This window comes from Candoia aspera, chromosome 6 (genome assembly GCF_035149785.1).
Source record: "Candoia aspera isolate rCanAsp1 chromosome 6, rCanAsp1.hap2, whole genome shotgun sequence".
NCBI lineage: Eukaryota > Metazoa > Chordata > Lepidosauria > Squamata > Boidae > Candoia > Candoia aspera.
Genome location: NC_086158.1, coordinates 83,356,944 through 83,383,181, shown reverse-complemented (window position 1 = coordinate 83,383,181; position 26,238 = coordinate 83,356,944). Strand labels below are relative to the sequence as shown.

Sequence of the window (26,238 nt, the reverse complement as noted above, 5' to 3'; positions counted from 1 at the left end):
AAGGATCTTTGTAGCTTACAATGAGTCAGCAGGTGGCAGCAAAAAAGCAAAGTACAGTCAGGCTGATGAACAGGAGACCACTGGGAAATGCCAGGCTGTATGCTAGACAAGGAAGTTGAAAACATCTTGGAAGTAGACAATAGCAAGCCACTTTGTTGCCAAAAGGCATGGACGTTTCCATTCAGTCAGAAGTCAAGTTCAGGGGAGAACTGACCTTTGCTGAAGTAATGCTGCTATGTAAATAAACTGCGGCAATTTCTTGGAAACACTTCTATTGACTAAACAGCAGCAATATGTATATAAATGACAAAGATGCTGCAATTCAATTTCTATTTCTAAATCAGCCCCATGAGTCACCCCCAGGTGTGTTTCATTGGTACTTTCAGATAGCTACTTTTCCAAAATGCAGTGTAGTACAAAACTAGTGTTCAGAAGTTACAGAGCTGTATGTCAGCATCTAGAAGTTCCTCAAGAAGACCATTTAACTGAAGACTTTTTTTATCATTCATCAATATCTTAAATCTGCACAAAAGGGAAATGTTAATTCTAAAGACATATATTTATACTGTTTGGGATATTCAGTCATATTGTTATTCAAGTCATTTTATTTAAAAAAATAGGTACGTTTCTGCCCAGCATTATATCAAATTACATATTTAAAGATACATACCTTCAATTTTCATTCAAGTCAAACCATAGAATTTAAGTTTATATGTCCCTGTTGCAGGCCATGAGCAATACCCATTTTACAGCTACTACTTTTTGGTAACATAGCCATTATCAGTTCATAATTGGTATATTGTATTTACAATAAATAAATAAAATTGCTTTATATTAAAATTTTGAGAAGCGGTGTAATTGTTTTACAATTTTAAGTGTGATCATCAGAATTCTACTATATAAAGTCCATGGATCAAACAAATCCTTAAAAGACATCCACAATTCACAATGGGCAACAGGAATATAAAATTGGAGGGTTTCTAATGAAGAAGGCTAGTTCAGGAAAGCAATTTATCCATGACATCATCCAGGCAATACGGACAGGATTGATTACTAATATGAGCAAGTTCACCTGAAAAAGAAATACTGATGTCCCGATGTAGGCTGTCAGACTGCAATTCATCATCATTGTATAATTTGAAAAGAACTTGACTGAAATGCTCAGGCTTCCATTCCTCCCGCAGGCTCATTTCAAAAGTGAGGAGGAAGGCGTTAATAACAACACAGCCCCCAATCAGAGAGGTTGTAACAAAAGGCGCACACAAATCACTCAAGGGTAACAGAATGAGCTATCTACCACAAGCTGCATCTGCACAGTTGCTGAAAACAGACCAGGCTGCAAATCAGACAAATTGTAATTCATGCTTGAAAACTGTTTTAGGACAGTAGACTTTTAGCATTATTATTTTTTGTTTAATTATCTTCTCTCATCTTCTTGTAGATGGATGTGCATCTTGGTCCATGTGCATTTGCACAGATACACACTATCTGGCCAAACTAAAAGCCCCAAAAGACATGTACCCTAGTTTGTTTATATCTGTATTTTATCTAATGCTATAAAACTGCAGGATCTCTTCAACTTTCAGCAGCATCCCACATGGGCACAGAAGAGCCTTCTGCTTATCTTTGTCTATCATTTTTTAATTTCCATTAAACTCTGTATATGAAATCCAAACAGTAACTTCATGAAGTGAAACATATTTTCCTTGTAAAATAAGTTTCTTAATAACAGCATTAATAAAATATGGAAGGCTAAATACATTAGGCTAAGTAGACATGTATTCATTCTTACTGTTAATAATAGAGAAACTCAAGTACCGATATCCAAGGATCGTGTAATTTTTTTTTTTTGTACTAAGGGGGCTTTATTTTCTTCAAAAGCAGTTCTTCCTACTTTGCAAAATATTTTTTCAAATGTAGGGACAAACTAAAAATGGCTTAAGAGCATTACTGATTCCATGGGGCAGTTTTATCCCCTCTTCTCAATCTCATTTGGGAGGAGAAAGAGGTTGTATCAAAAAGATTGTACATAATCTCAGAATGCTGTATGTTTGTGAGTGAGTGGATGTGTGTGTTATAGTGCCACCCACCAATCTGTCTACCTACAGGATTTCTTACACTGTATCTGCTCCAACTTTGAGAGAAGTTCAAAAACTATTTATAATGCAGCATGATTCAGAGAAAAACATTGAATAGTTTACAAGGCTAAACTAAGTTTTGTAAGAGCCTAAGCGCCACTTTTGATTCCAGTCAAGGAGCAATGCATCAGAGATAAAAGTATCATCTATTATCTAGTTACTACAAAAATCTGGAAGTAATGTTATACACTAACCCATGAATGGGATCTCAAAAGCAGGCTCTGAATTAAGTTTGTACACTACTGAATGATACATCACTCCTAACCCCGTCTGCAAAGAAGCATTCCAGTTCAATTGCATGGAATGCATTTTGAAGTGTGCCTGCAACTTATATTTTAGCTAAGGCATATGGCCACCTATTAAAAAAAATACAATTAATTCCCCAAATTTTAAAAAGTGATCAAATTCTTAAAGTTGGACACAAACATACAGTATTTTGGAAGGGTATAGGTTTCAGTTAAGTAAACTGTATATCCATCAAGGTTCTTGCAGAATATATACATAGTAAATTGTTTTCCAAGTTTTGTTGAACTCCTCCAATTTTTTACTGTATTTTTGTATATTAAACAAAGCATTTTAAATACTAGTGATTTCTCAAATATATTCTGAAACTTACTGATAAATACTTTATAAACTGAAAAAAATCAAATCAGTCTTTAATTGAGGTGTAAAAACTGCCTCATAAATTCGTAAGTGGTGAAGGCAACGGCTTGGGAAGGAATACAACGGATGTAATTCAGTGATAATCCACGGTATAATCCCCTTCGTATTCCATGGTTTCCATAAACATATTTCAGTGTTTGGACCATTGTACTAGAAAGAAAACAGAGTAAGTCTTCTTAAACCAAAGCTTTTCCAACTGTTTACTTCAAAGAACATTTTAAAAAGCAGGTACTTTTACAGCACATAATCGGAAAATACAGAGGTCCCCCTACACTTAGATTTCACATATAGTCCTCGCTTAACAACCACAACTGAGACCAGAACTTCAGCTGCTAAGCAAAGCAATCCTTAAGTGAATCCAATCCAATTTTATGACCCTTTTTGCGGCAGGCGTTAAGTGAATCACATGGTCCCCACTGATTTTGATTGCCAGGAGCAGGTCAGGAAGGTTGAAAATGGTGATCATGTGACCACGGGACGCTGCAACGGTCATAAATGCGAACCAGTTGCCAAGTGCCAAAATTGTGATCACATGACTGCAGGGACACTGCAACAGTTGTAAGTGTGAGGACAGGTCACAAGTCAGTTTTTCCAGCACCATCGTAAGTCCGAACCATCACTAAATGAATGGTTGTTAAGGAAGGACTACCTGTAGAAGTTAGAGGCAATTGGATTAAACAGAAGACATGCTAAATTATTGCTAATGAGGTTTAATTTTTTTTTGCAAGATGTAATGTAGTTATTTTTTAACACACACACACACAAAAAGAAAATACAGCCTGTTATCAAGATCTTTGATGCTTTTACCTGAAAATCCAAATTCCACTCTAATGAATATGAAGCTCAATTCACAAGAAAATCTCTTATACAAGCTCACTGAAGTGAGTGGAAACATTTTTTTCAGGAGAGAGATTGCAGTCTGTTGCAGTTCTAATTACATATTATAGTAGGTTGGCTTCCAAGAGATGTACAGTCTTTTAATTTGAGGCAAGCAAGACATTTAAATCAACTTACGGTGCCAAAATATAGTAGAATTGCCATATTTTAGTATGTTATCCACTGCCACTTTGGAAAGAAAATTCAAGAAAATTTGTTCATAGGTCAGCTTTCTCCTTATGGCGTGGGTGCTAATGAATCAATGGATCATCTTCTTTTACACTGTGTGCTTTCTATGGATTTTAGGGTACATTTTACAGATGTCTGACCAGAAGGATTTAGTTCCTTCAAATGTTTTGTTTCATTGCCTGTAGAGCTTGGCAAAAATATTCTGCTTTATCCTATTTAGTTTTTGCTCTTCTGCTTACTGTTAGTTTATTTTTCTTTTTTATATGAAACTTTATTATAGTCGCTTTATATTCTTCAAGCTGATAGCAAAAATAGTATAACTACAGAAAACTGAAATACTGAAACAAAGTAAAAAAGACATTAAAAAATCTTAAAGGAAGAGATTTCAACAGCTCATTTTCCCTTCCCTTCCATTGTCCCTAGCCACTATTCATTTATTAAATATTTCTCCTTCTATTGAAATCTTGGAGATTGTTGCTTATATTTGTTTAAATTGTTTCATGGGGTATTTTTCAGTTAATTTCTTTTTTTCTTAAAAACCAAATGTCTAAACCTGCCTTGCTGTTTGAGTATCATATGTAAGAGAGTCATTCTAGTTGAATTTAAACTTCTGCTATGAATATCTATACAGTCAGATTTGCCGTCGCTGCGTTTTCTCCAATTTTGGTTTCCTATGCTTGTATTGTCAGCAGGGTTTCATTTTTCCAATGTTGTGCAAACTGGTTTTTGCCACTGTCAGCATGCATCTTAGTAGACTGTGATACTGTTCGAATTATTCCTGGAATTCTTAGTAAAAATATTTATGGTTTAAATTCAAATTTTATTTATTAAATTTTCTGAATATTTTGGTGTATTTCCTTCCAAAATTTTTTTTTACAAAATCACTACATGTGGCAGAATGTCCATTCTTTATCATGGCAATTTCAGCATTTGTTAGTGTATGATTTGTCCATACTGTTAATAATTGACAGAATTATATACCATCTATAAAATATTTTACACCAATCTTCCCTCAAATTTTAGCTAGGAGTAAATTGCATTGATTTTTTCATAATTCTTCCCATTGTTCCACTGTAATGTGTACAATTCACATCTTTCTGAACCAAAGAACAAGAAGATATTGTTAATGTTTTAGAGCCAATATGACACAGTAGATAGATTTTACTGCAGGTCTGGATTTAGTTTAAAAGATGAAACTTACCGACATTTTTCAGAATCGGGAAGTATTGCTCCCAACTGCATTCGTCTGCGGGTTACATCCAGAGGGTATCTGGGCAAGGGAAAGAGCATTTTCTTTAATTGCAGTTACAAACGTCACACTGCAACTATTCGTTCCATGAAATAGCAATTAAAAGAACTTTACATAAGAAACATGTGGAAAATATAAAGCTGCCTTATATTGGGTCAAATTATGAGCTGAACTTGTCAGAATTATCTCCTCTAGCTGGCAGCAGAACTCAATGCCAAAGCCTAGTATCCAACGCTAGTTTTTACTTTTTCTTTTTTTTCATGGACTTATTAAAATATCTGGGATTGTGTCTTGCTGCATTTTAAGAATGTAATTCAGTGGAGAACAACAAAACTATTTTTAGCACAGTTTCTTTATGGGAAAAATGAGAGCAATCCCAAGTATTTCATTTTTATTAAACATCTCACATTTCTACCAAAAGTGGTGCTAAAGTGGCTATCATAATAGACAGAATACCAAATTGTAATTAACCATAAATGAATTAGGAGTATCCATAAAATAAGAAATGCTAAGGTTTTTAGAGTATGATTTTAGAAAGGGGTATGTTCACTATATACAAAATCAAACATTACACACTTCAGCACATGTTTTATTTTGTATCAAGTTTCAAAATACATGAGACTTAACATTGAATAGCCAGGTGCCAGGAGTGAGTAATTTCTTCAGGCAGTATCACATGTTTTCACATGAAATTTTAAATTAAAAAAAATATTTCAAAACTTGTAAAAAAAATGTCAAAGTCTTAGCTCTTATATGAGATTTTCTACAACAGCACAAGAGATTTTGCAAAATTTGGCTATCACATAAGGATGACATTGTATTAATATTATTAATTCTGGATGGATGCCATCAACCCCCAAAATGATATGAATTGGTTGAAGTAAACCCCAAAAGGTCACAATCCAGAAACCAAAAAGTATTTCCTTTGCCTTGATTTCACTAAGAGTTAAAATACATGTTTTCATCCGGTTTGCTGATATCAGCAGAATATTAAACTCAGGTATTTGAAGGTATTATAAACATTTAGCCCAGCTACTCAGTGCAAATTCAATCATTTAAATTTGAAAACCAAGAAAAAAATGGAGGTTACAGACTGAAGCTGCATGAAAGAGAAGTGTGTGTTCCAGCTATGTGTGATCTTTCTTCTTAAATGCTTAACCCTAATCGTACTTCTAACTAAACATTGAGATCCTAACAGTCTGTAAAGTAGAGCAGAGTAGGTAAATAGAACTAAGGACGAGAACTAAGCAGACTGAAGCTGAAAGCCCGACTCAGTCATGAGTTTCAACAGGTGGCCAGAGCCAGCCACTAAATTTCAATTTATTCTGCCTCGCCTTTGTTGCAGTTACAACATGGGAAGAGGTAACTAGCCAGGCCAGCTTTAGCAGAGAAAAGCCAAGGATTAACAGAGATGGCACAATATGCACCGTATATTGCCCTCCACTACCTTAATAAATGTAATTCAAACCATGCTAAGTCATAATTATGGTGAAATATGTATTATTTACCATATCCTTCTTTCTACTGCAACCATTGGCACTCTGGTTTTCTCTGCCAATTCACTAGTTTGACAAATGCAACTCAATCCATAATCTGCTGCATTAAGGCTACAGTTTTTCAAAGTGCATCTGGAATAATGGTTTACTTACATGCAAACCTCATATAAACTGACAAGGAAAGCAGCAGACTGAGGGCTTCGCTATGAATAAGCAAACTTATCCATTCAGCTGATTTTAAAGAAATGAATAGAAAATGCTTAAGGGCAGAACTCATGCGCTACAGCTCTTCTGCTGAGGATACTGAAAATTCGTCCTGCCTTGGGATTGTGCTAGTTGCTGTTTTTTAACTTGTACCATGGGCTTTCTTTGCAGATGGAAAGTTAAATGTTATATTTCATGATTCCTAAAGGTGGAAGGAAATAAAATTCCTAATGCAAGCTAGCCTAACATTTCTTCATTAAGTGCAGTAAAATACTAGAATAACTTACGATATTGTTTGTGCTATGGCTCCAGCTATGCCCCCACACAGCAAATTTACATGAGTTTTCAAAACTAAGACATCAGGGTTATCTAAGCAAGGCCTCCCGAGCAGGGTAGGCGCTTGAGCAAGTCCCACACTCTTTAAGGTACCAAAGGTAAAAAATGAGAAACCTGAAAGGAAAAAATTTATCTTTAATTGAAACATTACCTCAACAACAAACTGCATAGATGCTATAGGCACAATTCAGCCAAATAATAAGCACATTTAAATCTATTTAGATTAACAGGTGAGTAGTGCGTGTGCCAAGCTCTGTTCTATTAAGGAATATCCATTAATTCTAAGACCTCAATTTTAGTCTGATCATCCCCTGCATCAAGTATACCATGAAACTGTCTCCAGAGTTTTTCAAACTTCATTTTTTGTTGATCACTTACAGCTGACAAATTCTGGTATATGGGCAACAAAATTACTTGAATGTTTACAGATTGCAAGAAAAATGTAACAGTCCTCACGAAGAGTGCACTGTGCCCTATACTGAAAGGTAATCAGAAAAATTCCCTTTGAAAAGAACCCTTTTAAAAATGGCTCCTATGTTACAATAATTCTCTTCTCTTCCTTTACATAATATTGTTCTTGCCTTTACCACTATCTTAGACATTAAGACCTTACAATAAAGGAACCCTTCTGATCTACAGAGGACTAAAATATGGCTACAATAAAAACAAAAAGAATAAAAACAAAAACAATTCCAAAAAGCATTTACAATTACAACCAAAGAAACAGAATAGCCTAATCAACAGTAAGCCAAGAGGACTTAAGATGCTTACAGAAATACTGAAAGCATTATACAACCCTGTGCTGAGCTAAACCTCTGGGATTTAATTAGTGTAGATTACTAGCAAAGTTGAAAAAAAGAACATATGTACATCCCTCCATCAAAGCAGAGGGTTCAAAATGCAATCCCAAACCAGTATTTCAAGATCTAAAGTAATCAACGCACATACAGAGCTAAAACATGATTGAAAATCAACATTTTTGTTTATTAGAATAAGATTTGGGTTGTGACTTCTACTGCATAACTGACAAAAAATCCAACTCAGAACACCCCAAGTCATATGCCAAGGAAACTTCATTGTGTTGTGGGAATTCTGATTATGTGCACATGCATTAAAAAAGAAGGAAGTAGAGTTAAGATTCTTCAAGAAAAGAAAATGATATGGTTCCCAGGCTACGACTTTCAGTTTACATTAAATAGAAACTTTTCCATTAGGGGAAGGAGGGAGGAGACAAGAAAATATTCAGAAGTTGCAGTCAATATCAAAGAATTTTTGACCAAAGAACCACACAAAATATCAGAATTGCATTATTAAGGGAGACAAACAGATTAGGTCCATAAATATAGTCTAGAATCATGGGTCTCAACAGGCAAATGATGTAACATGTGTCACAACATTATCACAAATGCTGCAACTTACATACTAATGCAGATGTTGGGACACAAATATATAATGGAGGCAACTGTGCAATGATAACACCGCACACAGATTATTATTTTGACATCATCACAGTATAAAGCAGGAGATGCTGTCTACAATAGAGATTAGTATGTCAAGAGTATTGCTCAAAAAATGAGACTCTAGCTGTGCTTATTTTAAATTTCACTTTTATTTTGATTTTTTAAAAACAGACATTGCAGTAGAGTCAACAGTAGAAATAAAATTGTTTTAGTAGATGACTTTCAACTTAAACATCTGCCTGAATTGAGAGCATGTCCAACAAATTCTTCTAGAAATGTTGGAAAAGACAACAGAAAATTAACATCATGCACTATAACCAAACTTAGTTTCAGCAGCTTTCCTTCTTGAATTGTTCATGTGCAAAAATACATGAAGTAAACTTTCTATTTTAAAGGAAGCAAAGAAAACAGTTTTCAATTCAAAGTTTAACCTGAAGAGGTTCACCAAGAAAGAATCGTGTTCAAGTTCTACTCACCTGCATATGGAGCCATTCCTACTATCGTTGGCATAAGTCCACGATAAAACCCTCGCATACCACCTTCCTTTGGAAAAAGCCAGTAAGAGCAAGAACAGAAAAATATATTTAGGAGAATTACACATATGAATATAGGAAAATTTTGAAAAGAATGCTCTAATTCCCATTTTTTCAGATACTATATGCCAGGGCAGTGCACATTATTTGAAAGAGTTGTCCTACAATGCAGTTTGAATCACTACATGTATGTGCCTGCACAGCCACTTCACTTCACTTCATTTTCCTAGCAAAGCAAAGTAGCTGTGCAGGCACATGCAAGCAGCAGCAGCTTACAAAAGTGCCACATAAGCCAGGGCCTGATCCAGACATCTAGAAGCAACAAACTGGCTACTCAATTTCTCTGAAAGGAAATTGTAGACCCGCAACCAATTTATGTGCCATGCGCTATATCTATCCCATATCTTTCAACACAACCTACTGAGACACCATACCAGGGTCCTGCAGAAATTGGATACAAGGTTGCAGGAAGGTCTTGCTGAAGTGGGAAAGGTATTCCTTTACTCTTTTGGTCTATTTAATTGTGCTTATAGTATATCTCAAGTTGGACAAATACAGTCTATCCTTCCCCACCCTATAATCCAAAATATTACAACACCAGTCATTTCCATCCAGCATGACTAATGTATGATGGAGGCTATGGACATCCAAGGAATCTGTCGGGCAGACCTGGTTAAAGGCAGCTGATCTATATACTTTGGACCAGAATATTTCCATATCAAAAGCATACATGCATCAAAATATCTTTCACACCTCGCTGTACTTAATTCAGCTATCACAGAACAATTTTGTCTACCCAGGATCTGACAATAAAAAAATAGTCAGGCCTGGGACTTGCAACTTTTGGCTACCTTCCCCACTGACTTTGGTTGTGGGAAGCTGGCAAGAAGTTGCCTCACCTAACAAACGTGGGATTCCATTAACGACAGCAACCAGGACTGCAGGGATTGCTGTCACTAAGCAATGCAGTCACACTTTACAACCACATCACTTGGCTATGGAAATTCTGTTCCCAATTGCTGTCAAAAGTCGAGGACTACCTGTACTGCTAACTACAGACTGACTCAAAATCAGGGATGAAGACTCAGTTTCAGCTACAGTTACTGCAAATTGTGAGCCGTGCACATATCTCTGTTGCCAATTAGTAGAGCATGACTTGAAAGCATCTGAAGTGAGGCATTTTTTCCTCATCTTAGATTCTCACTCCTAAAACAGAAGTAATACCATCCACAGGGGATAAAGGCAACTATGAAATGAAATAGGGACTATAAAGGACTAGGTATAACAGACATACGTTTTAGATACAGTGGGGCTTAAAAGCGTGTGAGCTCTTTTGAATTTTCAGTATTTCTGCATAAATATGACATAAAATGCAATCTGTTCTCCACACAAGTCCTAAAACTAGATAAAGAGAACCCAATTAAACAAATGAGTCAAAAGCATTATATTTGTTCATTGATTTATTGAGGAAAATGATCCAGAGCTACACAGGCAGAGATCTAGTTTCTAAAAAGAAGCACTAAGCAAAGTTTGGATCCCAAAGATTGTGCAAGGAGGACATGTTTTTGAAGAAACTGAAAAAAATCAAGCAATCTTTACTAATGAATCCTAGTGATGGTTCATTATTCATATTGCTAAGGCTTATTAAACTGAAGCAGCATAAGAAATTGGAAAATTAAAATAAATATTTTATTGCACTGCTAGTACCACAAGTTGTTTTGGCTGAAAAACCCTATAATGAGGGACACGTTTATTCAAATCTGGTCACCATTTGTTATGAAACATCACTTTTTCTAATGGACTACCTTCATCTATACAAACGGATGTTAATTTGTATCTCCTTAAGATGGTCCTCGGCTTACTTTTCTTTATAACTACCTTTTTTTAGCTAAAACGACTGAGGAATGCTGCTGCAGATTCTAACTTATGAGAGGCACTAAAGATGTGCACATATTTCATTCATATGAAAATAACAGTGCAGGGGAGAAGAACGAAACCCAGTCCCTTTCCAATTTTGCTTCTGTGTTTACAGCTCTTCCCATCTTCCAGTGACTTGCAGTAAAGGCTTGCACTAAGCAAGGTGTACGAAGGCAGCTCTCGGCCAGCAGGGAAACATAGGCTCAGATTCTGTTCTGAAGACAAGCAAAGCTCATTCTCTTTCAGAGCAATGGAGCTTTCACCACTGCGTTCTTTTACTTGTTCTGATTTGCCATTTGCTGTTTTTCCAACTGATTTCTTTGTACTAGATGTTACTGTTTTATTTTGTAAATTCTGTAAGTATCACAAGTAGCTGGTATACATTTTTTAAGAACTGCTTTGACTAAAAATGTACAAATTTCATCAAGTGCCCACAAACAGCCAACTGGGCTAGGAGAAACGTTAAACAGAGGAGCAGCTTCATGATCTTTATTTCCTACCCTTATAAATATATGCTGAGCTTGCAAATCCATGTTTCTTGATGTTGACAGTCAACCATCTTCCACAAATGCTGAAAACTATTACAGAACATTAACAGGTATTTGTAAAGCCATAATGCTGAAGAAAAACAAAGACAATTACCTTTGTGTAAATGGTCTTGAATGCATGAATAATTCCCCTGTACTTTTGATCCCCTTTTACTTGGAATGCCAGCCGTGCTCTCACCATATCAAGGGGGTATGTACAGATCACTGCTGTTATACCTTCCAAAAATTAGTAATTAAAAAAATCAGCACATACTCAGCTGTTTTAAAAATGAGGCTTTATATTTGATTTTTATACCTATTTACTGTAGACATAATATAAAGATGATGGAAGCAATACATCAAAATTTAGAGGACAGCCCACATGAATATTATGCAGAACCTTGAAAGATCAGAAGATTCAGATTTCTTGCAAAATTACACCCTACGTTGCTGAAATCAGTAGACCTACTTTCATAAGCAAAAGGATGATAAATTTTAGTTTCCTAAACATTTTTTTTTTTTAAAGTTAGCATAATGATGTGGAGAAACATGTTCTGTACTTTTTTCTGGTTTTGAATTTGGAAAGCTTAAATTCTTTTGTTCTTAATATGTCTTTAAAAGGAATGGGGGATAAGGAGCACTTATTTTTTAAATAGTTGAAATTAAGCTTTTTCCCCTCTGCTACAATCTTTTTTTTTTCCTTAAAGGAAACTGTAAGGCAATTATCTACCAATGAAGGTTACTGCTCAGATTTGAATTACACAAGGCACAGGAAATCCAAAGTTGAAAGTTCACACCATAAAGTTTTACCTTTGCCAATCCCAACTGACGCATTACAATAGACTTTTCAAGGCATTTTCCTCAGATTATTCTTAAACCCAATGCCTTCCCCCTGGTGCTAGGATGACAACTTTGGTCTTGCAAGCACTTGGAAAGCTTATTTTCAACATCTCAACTATTTTAATGCGCAACTTTACATTAGCACCACAGATCAACTCCATCACAGAAAGTACAAAGGCATTTCAATTGATTTTTCATTCTTGATACAACACTTCATGCTCATTGGTTCTTACACTGTACCTACAAATATGAAGACATTCCACACACTCATTTATTATTTGGCATGGTATTTTCCATTTGCTCTAGATATATTCTGTCATCACTTTATTTGAATAAGTGAGGTATTGGCAATTAAGCTTTCTCTTACAATGGCTTCCCTTCTATAACTTCCCTCTTCTTCCTTGTTTTCTTATTTCTTTTCCAATCCAGTCCACACATTTCAATAAACATACTGATTTTTTTTAATCTGTTCAATTTTGTCCAATTCTCAAAGACTGCCTGGACAAGTCCCTGCAGTTTTCTTGGCAAGGTTTTGCAGAAGTGGTTTGCCGTTGCCTCCTTCCTGGGGCTGAGAGTGAGTGTGTGGTCCAAAGTCACCCAGCTGGCTTGTGCCTAAGGCGGGACTAGAACTCATGATCTCCCAGTTTCAGCCTGATGCCTTACCCATTACACCAGATTCGCTCTTATATAAATACTGTAATTTCTCATTAGATTTTCACACACTAGAAAAAAGTTACTATGGCCAAAAAAGTCCATCCAAAAGTATGGAAGTGTATGTGATTCATCTGAATAATGTTCACACTAATATCTATGAATCATGTAGAGAGACATTTTTCAGTTTTAATACTAGAATCTGTATACTAGGCTGAATAAAGTACTTAATGGACAAGCTTAGAATAAAAGAAGTATTTCTTCATGCAACACATTAACAATGTGACAATGAGACATGTATGTGCATTGTGAGCACTACCTATTTAAACAATCAGACTAGGAATCTAGGTTGATCACTTTTTAGTAGCTACAATAATCATTGATGAAGTCTGCTTATGTAGATAAAGTCTACCTCTGATTAGCAGAAGGTGAAAATCTTAACTCAGTTATGTTTTGTTCTTTGAACTTCCAAAGGCAAGCAAAGCTTCCCTTTCTTGGGGGAGATGGGCAGTAATAGAAGTTTGAAAAATAGATAAATAAATAAGTAGCCACTAATGAAAACAATTTTCATTTTTGATGAAGTACAGTATCCCTCCTTGCTATGGCAAATGGATAGAAAGTAGAAGCTCTGGTATCATTGTTCAAAACCTTTTACAATGGCTTCTTTGCTTATATTTTGGAAGTTGCTGGAGACCTTTTTACTTTTTATCTGATTAAAAATAGAAACTTCAAAGCTGGGCTTTAATTAATAAAAAAAATTACAACCTTAGAAATTGTAGGAAAAGAATACATATACAGTGAGAGAAGAAAAGGAGGGAGAATACCTGCTAAGGATCCAGCCATTAACCGGTGAATATGACTGGAAATGCCAAGCTTGTTCTTTATCACCTATAAAATGATTACATTTTCAGTGTGAAAAAAACTCTTAACACACCAAAGACAGAAGTTCATTACTCCTTACCCTATGCCATAACAATTTTTAAAATAATCACACTATGCCCAACAATCTGAGTGTTCGCTGCTCTAAGGCATGGTTTTACTGAAAAGTCACTGAAGGCACTATGTACAATGTTAAGCCATAAATCATGATTACACACTAACAAATCAACAACAAACCAACCATATTATGGCTTAGTCTTAGAGACATCTGCAAGTTTTTATGAGATTGTGATTTTTAGTATGAGGGGTTATTAAATGCATGACACACAAATGCATAACTGGAAACAACTCATTGATTCCATTTAATGTCAATGAAAGTTGAAAGCAGATGAAATAAAGTCAGATTGTTTTTGGGCTGCCCCTCCTGTTGATTTCTGGAGTAATGCCACTTCAAGACTCTGTGAGGCCCTCAGGCCAAAAGGATTGTTCTCTCCTGATGCATAAAGGCAAGTCAAGCAATCATGGCTTGTTTCAGGACAGTATATGAGTTTGCTCTTGGGATTTCTTTTTGAAAACAAAAGCCCTATGGAGAGGGTTGTCTTCTGTCCCCCCCCCCACCCCCGCAAGTGGCGTCTCTGACTCTGGGCTGGGAGGGCCAGTTGACACAAGGACTCCTGGAACATCCTCCTACAGAATTACAGGACTAGGGTTGGGCCACTACCCAGGTGCATCGTTTTCTGGGGAAGACTGTTCCTCTCTAAGTCAATAAACCCATAATCACTGCTCCACTCTTCTTCCTTTGCTTTTAATAGAGTTCAGCAAAGTAGAGTTCTGGATCAGCCACCTACAAAAATATGTATTGACAAGTATTTAGATCAATTACAGAGTTTTAAAATCTTTTTTCCCAGAAAAAGCAATAGCATTTACCTTCATATGTACATAAAGAATCTGAATGCTTAATCGGAACACCCTGTCAGAAAAGGTTATGGTGATCAATAATTACACAGAACCTTTTGTCAATTTTAAAGTTTGAAGCCACTTCATACCATGTAGCTGAAACAAGACACAGATTATTTACCTTTTTGTACTGACCAAATGCTGTAAACTGAATTGCACCATATGGAAAGATTCGAATCATCATTGCTCCATTTCCTTTATAGTATCCTAAGAAGCCTTCTTTCTTCGGTACAGCACGAAGTGTAGAAATCACACCTGTCAGCATCACAAAACAGACTTAAGAGTTACCATACATACCTCAGCCTTTTAACTTGCTCATACATGAGAAGAATTCTACAGGTCTAGAAAACTCTGCTGTCAAAAGTACCTCGTATCTGACTACACTGCAAGTACCTGTAAGCGTTATATTTAAAAATGAGAGAAAAACAGAAAAAGTATTCCCTCTTACAAAATATTTCAAAAGACTTACCACGTAGCATATATAGCCCAACTCTTGAACAATGTACATAGATAGAGAATGAAGAATATTAAATACTGTGCTGAAACATGATAAAATGCATTGTGAAAAATTAGATAATTATAATGACTTCTTATAATGACCCATAATTCAAAACCAAGAACACTGATGTCAGTATATGAAAAGTATAGGTGCTAGAAGAAATTAACATAACTCCCATAGTTAAAGCTGGTACAGTATTTTAATCTTCCACTGCTAATATATTTAATAAATCTGATGTATGTATGGGAACACAAGAAAATTATGCAAAATGAACCAAAAATAGGTAGCTTCAGGAATTAAATTCCAGTTTGGAAATGATGGTGAGAATTCTAGTAGAAATGTAAAACAGTATCTGAAAAAGCATCATTGCTCTTACAGATGAGTTATATGAGAAAGCTATGCTTTAATTTGTAATTTCTAATAAACTGATAATGCATAATCAAAAAACATTATTTTAATTGTACTATGGTTTGACAAATTAATCCATCTTAATTATGACCATCGTTCCGCTATCAAAAGCAACTGCTACTACAGAATTGAATAGGTAGGTAGGTAAAATATAGAAGTTATCTATACTATATCATTGCTTATATGCTTGATAGCCTCAACCAGGATCCAAGTTCTAAATTCTAGGTGAACACTGGATCTACATTTTAGTTAAGTCAGAACGTGGTCTGCTTGGTTTTGGCACAGCATGTTGTATAAATCTAACCACTGTGGCTTATAAACCGTAACACAAACATAGACAACCTGCTGTTGGTTGGGGAGGCAGAGACAAGAGGTAGAGTGGCGACAAATGAGCAGACTCATGTCTCACACAAAAGAGGATCTATCAAGGATGTTTGTTTTTTCTGTCTGGATTTAGGGAGAAGTTCAAAGTTGTGTGAGTTTTTGCTTTTGTTTTTCCTTGTTTTAAACTATGTTAAGCACTATTTAACATAGTAGTACTACTTCTTGGTTTACCATCACAAAATGGCAGAAAACCATTATTACTCTCAACAACTGAGGCTGGAGAGGATTCTGGAAGGGAAAAAGCAAGATGATAGCCATTGCTGAGCTCCCACACCATGCTATTTCAATAAACAATGATTAAAACAAATGATGGCTTAGCATACAGCAGCATGGTCTATAGTTTTAACAAGCCAGACTTTCCCAAAAGTCTGAATTATGCAAAATCTGCTCTGAAGTCAGAAAGAGAAGTTTTATTTCCTAAATTCCATTTTTATATTCACTATCAAGTTTTCCACAGCAAGAAATCAACCATGGCTGAAAAAAGGTATTTAGCACATTTTCAAAAACTTGTGGCAAACTTAGAAGAGCAGGAAAAATGTGGAGTGATTTGAGTTAGAAAAGGGACATTTGTTCATAATGAAGTGACTCCTTAGTCTGAGGAAGTGAAAGAACCATCACTGGAAAAGATGTTTTTAAAATCGAGAGAACAAACAAACAACAAGCTGACTGAAAAACCTCTGAATAAGACCAAAAACAGCAAGTGATTTAATAATTTATGTGCCCTCTCTAAAACCAAAGTTCTCCTTTGAACTGCTTAGAAAGCATTTTAAAAGCCAACTACCTAAATAATTTAACCTAAAAAAGAGTAGATCAGAAAGAATCCATAGCAGAGAATAAATTCAATCATAATATACTAATAAAATAATTTAAGACCCAACATTCAAATAAAACAGTAGGTACAAGAAAATCAAATGTTGAGAGCCCATCTATTAGAACTGCAGACCTCCTTTTCTCTCACGCAGGAGCTGCATTTAGCCCCCACTCTTTCCCCAACTGTTTGCTTTGGCTTTTAATTATTAGTGTTGCATGTATAGATTGCAGCAACAATAATTGTTGCAAAGTGCATTTAATTATTTTGTAGTGTGAAAAAAGTTTATATCATTGAACTTAATACTGAAGTCTCCACTGTATTGCTATTTATTGTTGTTTATGAGTACTAAAAATAATGGAAAAGAAAAAGAGAGCTGCTTGGAAAAGGTAAATAGGTGTTTAATCTCTAACTTCCCCCTTCTCTGTACTCCAACCAATTGGCAGTGTTTATAAAGGTTTAAACCCCCCTTAAAAACCATACTGTATAAGTACAGGAAATTCAATAAAAGAAGGGATAGAAACAGGAATGAAAAAAGTAAAAAAGGAGACAAATGCTGGGTTAGGGTTAGGCCAACTAGAACAAATCATTTTTGAAGTCATTCAAACAATACAGTAACTTGTTAAAAAGTATATCTCAAGCTCAGACCACTGAAAAAAAAAAGTTGCAAATAGCTAACAAAGACTTTGTTTAAACAAAGCTTTAAACAAAACTTTAACCTGTTTAAACAGCCCATGCTGTTATGTGATACATACAGAATGTTTTTCAATGTGGGACAAATTTACAAATTAAAGTTTGTCAAAATCTGGCAAAAATTGGAATTCAGAATATACATGTTTTGACTGGATACCGCAAATTATCACTTTGAGTGTAGCTAATTTAGGAGATTAATTTAGAATGTTTGGAAAGAAATAATAACTGAATAATACCAAATGAGAAAAGAAAGCTATTTAACTAAAGAGGTAAGCCAATGTCCCACCAGATATCACTAAAATACAATTCCTAGCAGTGTTAGCCAGCATGGCCAATGCTATCAGTTGCTGGGAGTTGGAGTTCAGCAACATTGGGATGGTTCCCTACCATGATTTACTAGAAATACTTCTGATTCTACTAGTGCATGCATGTATTAGTTTGGTCTAGCGGTTAAGGTGCTGGGCTAGAAACCAGGAGTCTGTGAGTTCTAGTCCAGCCTTAGGCATGAAAGCTGGCTGGGTGACCTTGGGCCAGTCCCTCTCTCTCAGCCCAACTCACCTCACAGGGTTGTTGTTGTGGGGAAAATAGGAGGAGGAAGGAGCATTAGGTCTGTTCACCACCTTGAGTTATTTATAAAAATAATAAAGGTGGGATAAAAATTAAATAAATAAATAAAAATCTCCAAGGTTGGCCTTGGCACATTGCCTGAACATAAATCACAAGATCCTTAGGAATCGTTCTTGACTTACCTCACCTGTGATTCTAGCAAAATTAGGAACAATATTGCTTGAACTGGCTTCAATCCCAGCACACAAATGTTATATGTGAAAAAATGTTCAATTGCTCACAATGGAGCTCGGAATCACTGATGACAATTCAAAAGAACTCCCTTGGATTTTTTTTCATGGGTACAATCTGGTGAATGATCCAATGCTCTTCTTTCCTCCGATTGCCATTACATAGATTTTGTGTGGATGCCATCATTATGCTAACTCATATTCACCACTGGGTTTGCACCAGGTACCCAAATCTCCTGCCCTCATATTTCATTGTTTTCAATATTTCTGTAAACCAGGGTGTGCTACAAACTCCAACCAAGACATTTATGAGCTACCTTACCAAGTGCTCAGAAAACTTCAGTATTCATGTCTCAACCAAGTAATTGATAAAGTCAATGAAGTTGAAGAACATCTCCCAGAACTGCCTGGAATCCAGGAGGATACATCATCCTCCATAGGTAGACCAATTCAATTTGGTGTCTGCCCTGGCAGAAGGAAATATACTGCATTAGTCCAAACTTTATTAGGTAGTGGTCCATCCATGGACATACTATCTCTTCTGGGAACCACAGACACAGATCACTCTGCTTTAAGACAAAAGCCAGATCAAGAGTATGATCTGCCTCAAGGATAAGTTCTGAAATAATCTCTGTGAAGCCCTTGGATGCTATGAAATCCTGACCCAGACCTGTTAAAGTAGCTTCACCATTAATGTTGAAATCCCCCAAGACCAAAAGCTGTGGGGTCTCCAACTCCCCACATCTGAGACCACATGCATCAGCTCAATCAGGGATTCTGTAGAGCAGCGGTACAACTAGCATACCAACAAAATCCTGTTCCATAGGTCAGGCACTGCCACACAGAAGGCACAACTCTGGGATCCAATAAAATAACATTGTTTAATGGCAGGGACCCAGATCACACCCTCTCTCTGCTAGACCTGGAATACCAAGCAGAGATGATGGGAGATACGTGCTCCCGCAAATGTGTAGGTGACAACCAGAACTTTGAATTACACCCAATCGGGTGTAATTATACGGGCATAATGAGAAATGCAAAAAACTGCCCACACTTGCATTCTGGACCAGCTGCAGCTTCCAAATGTTCTTCAAGGGCAGCCCCATGTACAGCACACTACAGTAATCCAAATAGGAGGTGATTAAAATATAAGCATCAGCTTAGTGCACAACTTAAAGATGGAAAATATAGAGGGGGGGCTTAAAACCCACAGCCACTTTGTCTTGCCAGGATTGATCTAAGCCTGTTCCCCCCCCACTGAAATCCTTACAGCCTCCAGGCACTGGGAAAGAACCTTGACAGTATCACCTGGTTGGCCCAAGGCAGAGAAGTATAACTTGAATATCATCAGCATATAGATGATACCATACCTCACCAAGCAGCTTCATGCCAATGTTAAATAAGAGCAGGTAGAGAATAGAGCCCTGAGGTACCCCCACAAAGCAGGGGCCTTGGGTCCAATCTCTCCCTCCTATCAACACTGATGAACTGGCCCAGGAGAAAAGAGAACCGCTGTAGCACCATTCCTCCCACTCCCAAAAGATGGTCCAGAAGGATGCCATGATCAATGGTATCAAAGGCTGCTGAGAAATCAAGGAGGGCCACAATGGCTATGCTACCCCCATCCCAAGCTGCCAAAGATCATCGACCAGTGCAATCAATGCCATCTCAATTCTATGGCCAGGTCTGAAGCCCAACTGGAAGAGGTTCAGATAACTCACTTCTTCCAGGGCCCTCTGGAGCTGCAGGCCAATCAAATTCTCAACAACCTTTTCTATTGGCCACAGCCCAAACAGCTGGTTCCAGCTTTTTTTGGACAGGATAGAAAGAATGATGGACACCTTCCTCATAGTTATGCCCATCAGGATGACTGGTATAACTTCAGATTTCTTGGTAAATCCCAAGAATCCCAGTTCTTGGGATTTCCCCTGCTTCTCTTCAATTCCAAGAGAGAAAGTGGTTTTGCAAGATGAGAGTGGTTAAAAAAAACTATTGTAGGCTATAGTTCTTTATCAGTGCTATTTATATATAATTTCATATATAAGCATACACCCAGAGAGACACTATTTATATATCATTCAATAGTATATTATATTTATTTATTAAATCAATAACCCCCCCCTTTGAGGGGAGATGGGCAGTGATATAATTTGATAGATAGATAGATAGATAGATAGATAGATAGAATAGTTATTCTGCCTTTCCTACTAGTTTGTAAACACCCACAGGATATGCTGCTTCCTTTCCGTCAAGGAATCACAAAACCATTTATTTCAAAACAGTACATCTTTGGGAACAGATTTATTTTAAAAGTTTACCTCTCTTTCTCTAACTCCTAAAACATTTTAATGATGACTTTCATCTGAATTATCTATTCCAGTTTTCTAAAATAGTCACTTTAGGTTTACAATTAAGTGTAATTTTAAGTGTATAAGCTCTCCTCAAAATTCAGCATTGTTCCCATGAACACAGTAAATAAAAAATTATGAACAGCATAAAAAGGTCAAAATGAATTTCTCACATCCATATTTTTAGGAATATTTTGATTTAATCCTACATTTAGAATGAGTATCTGATGTGGTTTTATTGGCTTACTTTTGCTGTTATTCCTGAGCTAATGTAAATAACAATAGTGGCACTACAATAAAGTACAGGTAGAAAAATGGTTATAAAAGAAGCACATCCCCAAATCATAACTGAACTAAAATGGCTCCAAGACATTAAAACACTGAAGACTACTGTCATGTATTCAAAGTCCTAACCAACACTACTAAAAAAAAAACCCTAATCTTTTATACTTATTCAAAAACCAGAAAGAAAACTTCATCTTAATTCTTGTTCTGACCTAGCTTACAACTTAGAATTTAGTTTTAAAATCTTACAGAAAAGCAGAAGGTCTAAACACATTAATAACTTCACTTGATATATTTGATAACTGCAACTACAGAAGCAAATTGAAAATGAAATCTACTTTATTAATGATAAAAATCACAACATTACAAGCAATGACATTAGATGCCATAAGAAATACAGGAATTTTCTTACCTAGATGTTTGTAATGGTGATTGTGAGCTTGCAACAAAATCTTTACTCGATCCAATGGGGCAATGGTTGTTTTGGCACAGCATCCTGCAACACCTTTCCAACAAGCAAAAATAATACTATTTACTAACTGCTAAATGCTACAGATATTTAGCAAGAGTTATTTTTAAACTTTTATCTTTTCAAGGTTCAACCTGCACCAAGTAAGCATGGCTCCTCTCAGTCAACAGTTATAATCTCTCCTAACAAAATTGTCCTGTTGTTTCTCAATCTCTGATGAAGTAGAAAGTACCAATCAAAGTGAATATTTGTAGCTCAGGGTTGAACTGTGGAGTCCCAGGTGCTCTCTGAGCCTTGTTGTTTTCTTGCAGATGTTTCACTGCCAGACTAATCAATACCTTCAGTGCAAAGAGGGAGTGGGCCTTGCTCTCAGCAAGGCCCACTCCCTCCTCGCACTGAAGCTGTTGCCTAGTCTGGCAATGAAATGTCTGCAAGAAAACAACAAGGCTCAGAGAGCACCTGGGACTCCAAAGTAGAAAGTACACTGAGAAAAAATACAAAATCAAAAGAAACCCTTTAGAGTATTTAAAATCTAAAAGGACCATTCATAAACAATAGTTTTTCTAAAGAAACAGAGTCATTGAGAGTTGGGTGATGTACAAGTTTAGTAAATTATTATTACTGCCAAAAAATGACATGGGAGTTTAACACCTAAGAGCTTAAATCAGGAAGTTTCTAATTCAAGTCTTACCTCAATCCAGTACATACATTGGTTATCATCCTTCACGTCTCTGCTTTTAAAAGCAATTTACTTAATCTGTTGAAAGCACATCTACAATACTATAAAAAATTCATAGCTGAGTTTTGCTAACATAGCTGTTAGATGCAAGGGAGGAAGCTAAGGTTTTTTTTTTTTTCTTGGACCTTTAGCAATCCTACACCTTTACCAGCTTTATAGTAAAAAAAAAAAAAAAATCAGTTCACCGTCCTCCATTTGTAAAACAAGTATCATAGTGGCCACCTAAAGGAGTGTTGTTATATGCAGTTCTTTGGAAACACAGCCACATAGCATTACTCAATGTAGTAATACTAAAACAGCTATTATCTTAATCTCCGCATCAGCTCTGAAGTGTAGAAACTCTTGAGAATTAATCAGTTCCTTAAAGCCATAAAATCATATAATTCATGAACGTATATGATTTGTTAGCCCTCCCTGAATACTCAGGATTCCATGTCCTGCTCACTTTTTGAAAAAATGTACAAAAATGATGAATCATCTATATTTTTGCTGATCCAGACAGGAAGCAATTAAAGGAGCTGGAATGTTTTCTAAGATTTCATGTCTGCCCTCACTTTTGTAATGAGATTTTGGAACTGCCTATGCATCCCTCCAAAGCAGGGAAATAAAATATTATGGGCATGTAAGAGAGACAGTTTGGTGTAGTGGTTAAGGTGCTGGCCTAGAAACCAGGGAGTTGTGAGTACTAAGCCTCCCTTAGGCATGAAAGCCGGCTGGATGACTTTGGGCCAGTCCCGCTCTCTCAGCCCAGGGTTGTTGTTGGGGGAAAATAGGAGGCAGGGGTATGTTTGCCACCTTGAGTTATATATGAAAAAGGGTGGGATAAAAGTATAATAATATGAAAAAGAAAGGTTTTATGGAACTCCTGCATTTTAGCCAACCATAGAATTCAGCAATAAATTCTACTTTCTTGCAATATACAGCTCTTCCTGATTAAATCACAGCACCTGTACATTTTTCAAAAATCGCAGTCTGCCTTTTTACATGACCAATTTCAGGTCAAGTTTTACAGATCAGTAGAAATCATATGAGAGCCAGTTTGGTGTTTCTAGGCACTAGGCTAGAAACCAGGAGGCTGTGAGTTCTAGTCCCATTTTGGGCACGAAACCATCTTAGCAACCTTGGGCTGGTCTTTCTCTCTCAATCTGAGGAAGGAGGCAAGGGCAAACCACTTCCAAAAAACCTTGCCAAGAAAACTGCAGGGACTAGTCAACAATGACACCAACACACAAAAAAAGAAATTATGTAAAATTTCATAATCATTGTAGGACCCTTTTCAGCTTTAATATCTCCCAGGTAGGAATCATATCAATATGTTGTTAAGTTGTTAACCATCACCAAACCAGGAGCATGGACACCCAACTTCATAGCCTATACCCAAATACAAACTATCTGAAACCGTTTAGGAGAGAATACCAGCTTTTACCTAGGTGTTACTCCTCCCCTACAACTTTTCACCAGTCATTTTAATTCCATTGCAACTTCCTTTCTCCAGGGGCCCAGTGATATTCTTCCCCCACATTTTTCGACCTAGGGAGGAGGCAGAGAGGCAAGGGGAACAGGTGACCTAATGTAGGGCTTTATATTAAGGGGGAAGGGAGGGGAGCGACCCTCAAACCCGAAACCGATTCCAAACCCTATTTAGGCAAAGGGGGAAAAGGGCAGATTCTAGAGAGCAGCCCACAGAGGGTCTCCGGCCGCGGCCCTGAAATTTAGCCACGCTTTTTTCAAGTTTTAAGGGTTTCAAGGCCATTTTGGGGCAGGAGACCTCGAGGGCCAAGAAAGAGCGAAGCTATCCCCGTTCGGCCCCCGAAGAGAAAGCGCCCTTCTCCCCGCTCGGCTTCCCCTCCGGACTCACCTCCGGCCACCAAGGAGCGCAGCCAGTAGAAATCTCGCTGGGTCGGAGACGAGGGCAGCCGGGCGCCAGGCCCCGCCGCGGTGGCGGCTTCGGTGGCCATGAAGCCGACAGCTGGCCGGCCTTTCCGAGCGCCAGTTCGAGGAGGAAGCGGCAACGGCGGGCTCAGCCCATGCTAGCGCCTCCAGCAGCACATGGTGCCGGGCGGGCCGGGCCTCTCCGCCCAGTGAGGCGGGGAGGCGCAGCCGCCGCCAGGCTTCTCCGGCCCGCGGCGCCTGCTGATAACGTCAGAGGCTGGCTGGGTCAGCGGCCAGCCTATAGACCGGTGTTTCTCCACCTGGGTAACTGGAAGATGTGTGGACTTCAACTCCCAGAATTCCTCAGCCAAGTTGCTGGCCGGGGAATTCTGGGAGTTGAAGTCCACCCGTCTTCCAGTTGCCCAGGTGGAGAAACACTAGTGTAGAGGTCCCTTTAGGAGGAGGCGAAGGTGAAAGTCCAAGCCCAGCTACTAACCACGGCACCCTGCGGCTTTCTCCGCGCTATTACAGAAGTAGTTGATTGCTGACTTCTTCCAAGAATTGTTCAACTTCCCAGCTAAGCTGGGATTTCTTCAAGGTTTCCCATCCAAGTATCAATCAGACTGCTAGGCTTTTCAGCTTCTGAGCCCAGATGGGGGCTGCCCCAGGTTTCAACTGGAGGGTCAGGATAGATGGATGATTTCAATTTCTACAGCTGTCCACTCATACATAACTCTGGGGGGTCACCAGTTAAAAACGATACGACACTTAAAACAGGAATAAAACAGTTGTACTGGGAAATGGAAACTGTTCACCATTTAGGCAAAGCACAACCTCAGTGATGGGTGCTCAGAGCAGCCTATCCCAGGTCTTCAAGGTGTTCTGACAATCAGGCAAGGTCGGGGTTGTGTGGATTGGGGGGCAGGAGTTGTTCCAGATCTAACTGAGAAGGATGGGTTACTTAGTTCTGTTGAGTGGGCTTCCTGATGACTGCAAGGGCAAGCACTCACCATTTTAACCAGCAGCTTCCACAGGGCAGAACCCCACTGTTCATACTGACAAAAGCAGCCTCACGTACTCCTGATGCAAGCTTTTACATTGCATCATGACATCACAACTTCTCCAAAAGGGGCAGAGCTTGTGGCACAAAACTGCATTCATCACTTTGACAAAAAGAGTGGGAGTTGCGGACCCATGTGTAGGAATAATGCATAGATTCTCCAAGAGCTTGCCAGTAATTTCTTTGACTGTCACACCCACTTATGTGTCGTCTTCCCTTCCTGCATACTTCAATTTTGCCAAGCATAATTATTTTTTCTAGTTTACCATCCTCATCATGCCAATGTACAGAAGTTTCTACTTGCTAATACTACAGTATCAACTATGCTATTAAAGGCTGGGGATAGACTGTAGTTTAGAGGATTACAGAACAAGCATATCATAACTGTGACTCTTGTGACTCTGTAAAAAACTGGACTGCATACAGCATCAGTTGTATAATTTGCTGTAAACATATATGTAGAATTAGTTTTAATTATCATATCAGAATTCTTTTGGCAGGCCAGGTTGTCTTTCTTTTTGCATATAAACAAAAATAAAAGTTTGATAACACATTGAAGAACATTAGTCTTCAGCAATTAGTATGGACAGTAGTAGAATCCTTTACCTAGTCCCCTTTAGAGGTGTTGGGTTATATCCCGCTTTTTCCCTACCCCATCATCTGACCAGTCACCAGCAAAGTACCATGTGTTGCGAAAATAGTAAAGCTTGTATCCACAGAAGATGGCAAGACAAATTCAACTTTAGTTGAGAAAAATACAAATTTAGGTGACCTTGGCCCTGGGCTGGGGAAGAAAGTGTGTCACACAGAGGTATCCTTCAAGAGTAGCTAGCCAGGCATCCTTGAACCAAAGTAGGGGGATATAAGATATGTTATGTTCTTTAGCATGTTTGTCTAATACCTCAACCGCACAGAGTATTAAAACAGTGCAGCAATTCTTGCAGTGCTGCAAAGTATTGGA

The 26,238-nt window shown here is 37.5% G+C and overlaps 1 protein-coding gene across 1 annotated transcript; it reads right to left on the bottom strand.

The window, feature by feature from the left end:
- Nucleotides 1-587: 587 nt before the first annotated feature.
- On the bottom strand, nucleotides 588-24,427 carry SLC25A16 (solute carrier family 25 member 16). Its single transcript, XM_063307548.1, has 9 exons — nucleotides 24,204-24,427; nucleotides 21,550-21,642; nucleotides 15,037-15,170; nucleotides 13,904-13,967; nucleotides 11,704-11,825; nucleotides 9,088-9,154; nucleotides 7,103-7,265; nucleotides 5,068-5,136; nucleotides 588-2,951 (listed from the first exon to the last, which is right to left on the bottom strand). The coding sequence occupies exons 1-9, from the start codon at nucleotides 24,301-24,303 to the stop codon at nucleotides 2,795-2,797; spliced, it is 969 nt and encodes a 322-aa protein (XP_063163618.1). The 5' UTR covers nucleotides 24,304-24,427; the 3' UTR covers nucleotides 588-2,794.
- Nucleotides 24,428-26,238: the final 1,811 nt, after the last annotated feature.

What these genes read in the sequence shown, in the direction of transcription:
- SLC25A16 (XM_063307548.1), bottom strand. Translation starts at nt 24,303, where the DNA reads ATGGCCACCGAAGCCGCCACCGCGGCGGGGCCTGGCGCCCGGCTGCCC. An exon ending in AGGAATGGCTCCATATGCAG is followed by an intron (nt 7,266 to 9,087) that starts GTGAGTAGAACT and finishes TTTTCCTTTCAG; the next exon opens with GTTTCTCATTTTTTACCTTT. An exon ending in GCCATAGCACAAACAATATC is followed by an intron (nt 5,137 to 7,102) that starts GTAAGTTATTCT and finishes TCCCTTGCCCAG; the next exon opens with ATACCCTCTGGATGTAACCC.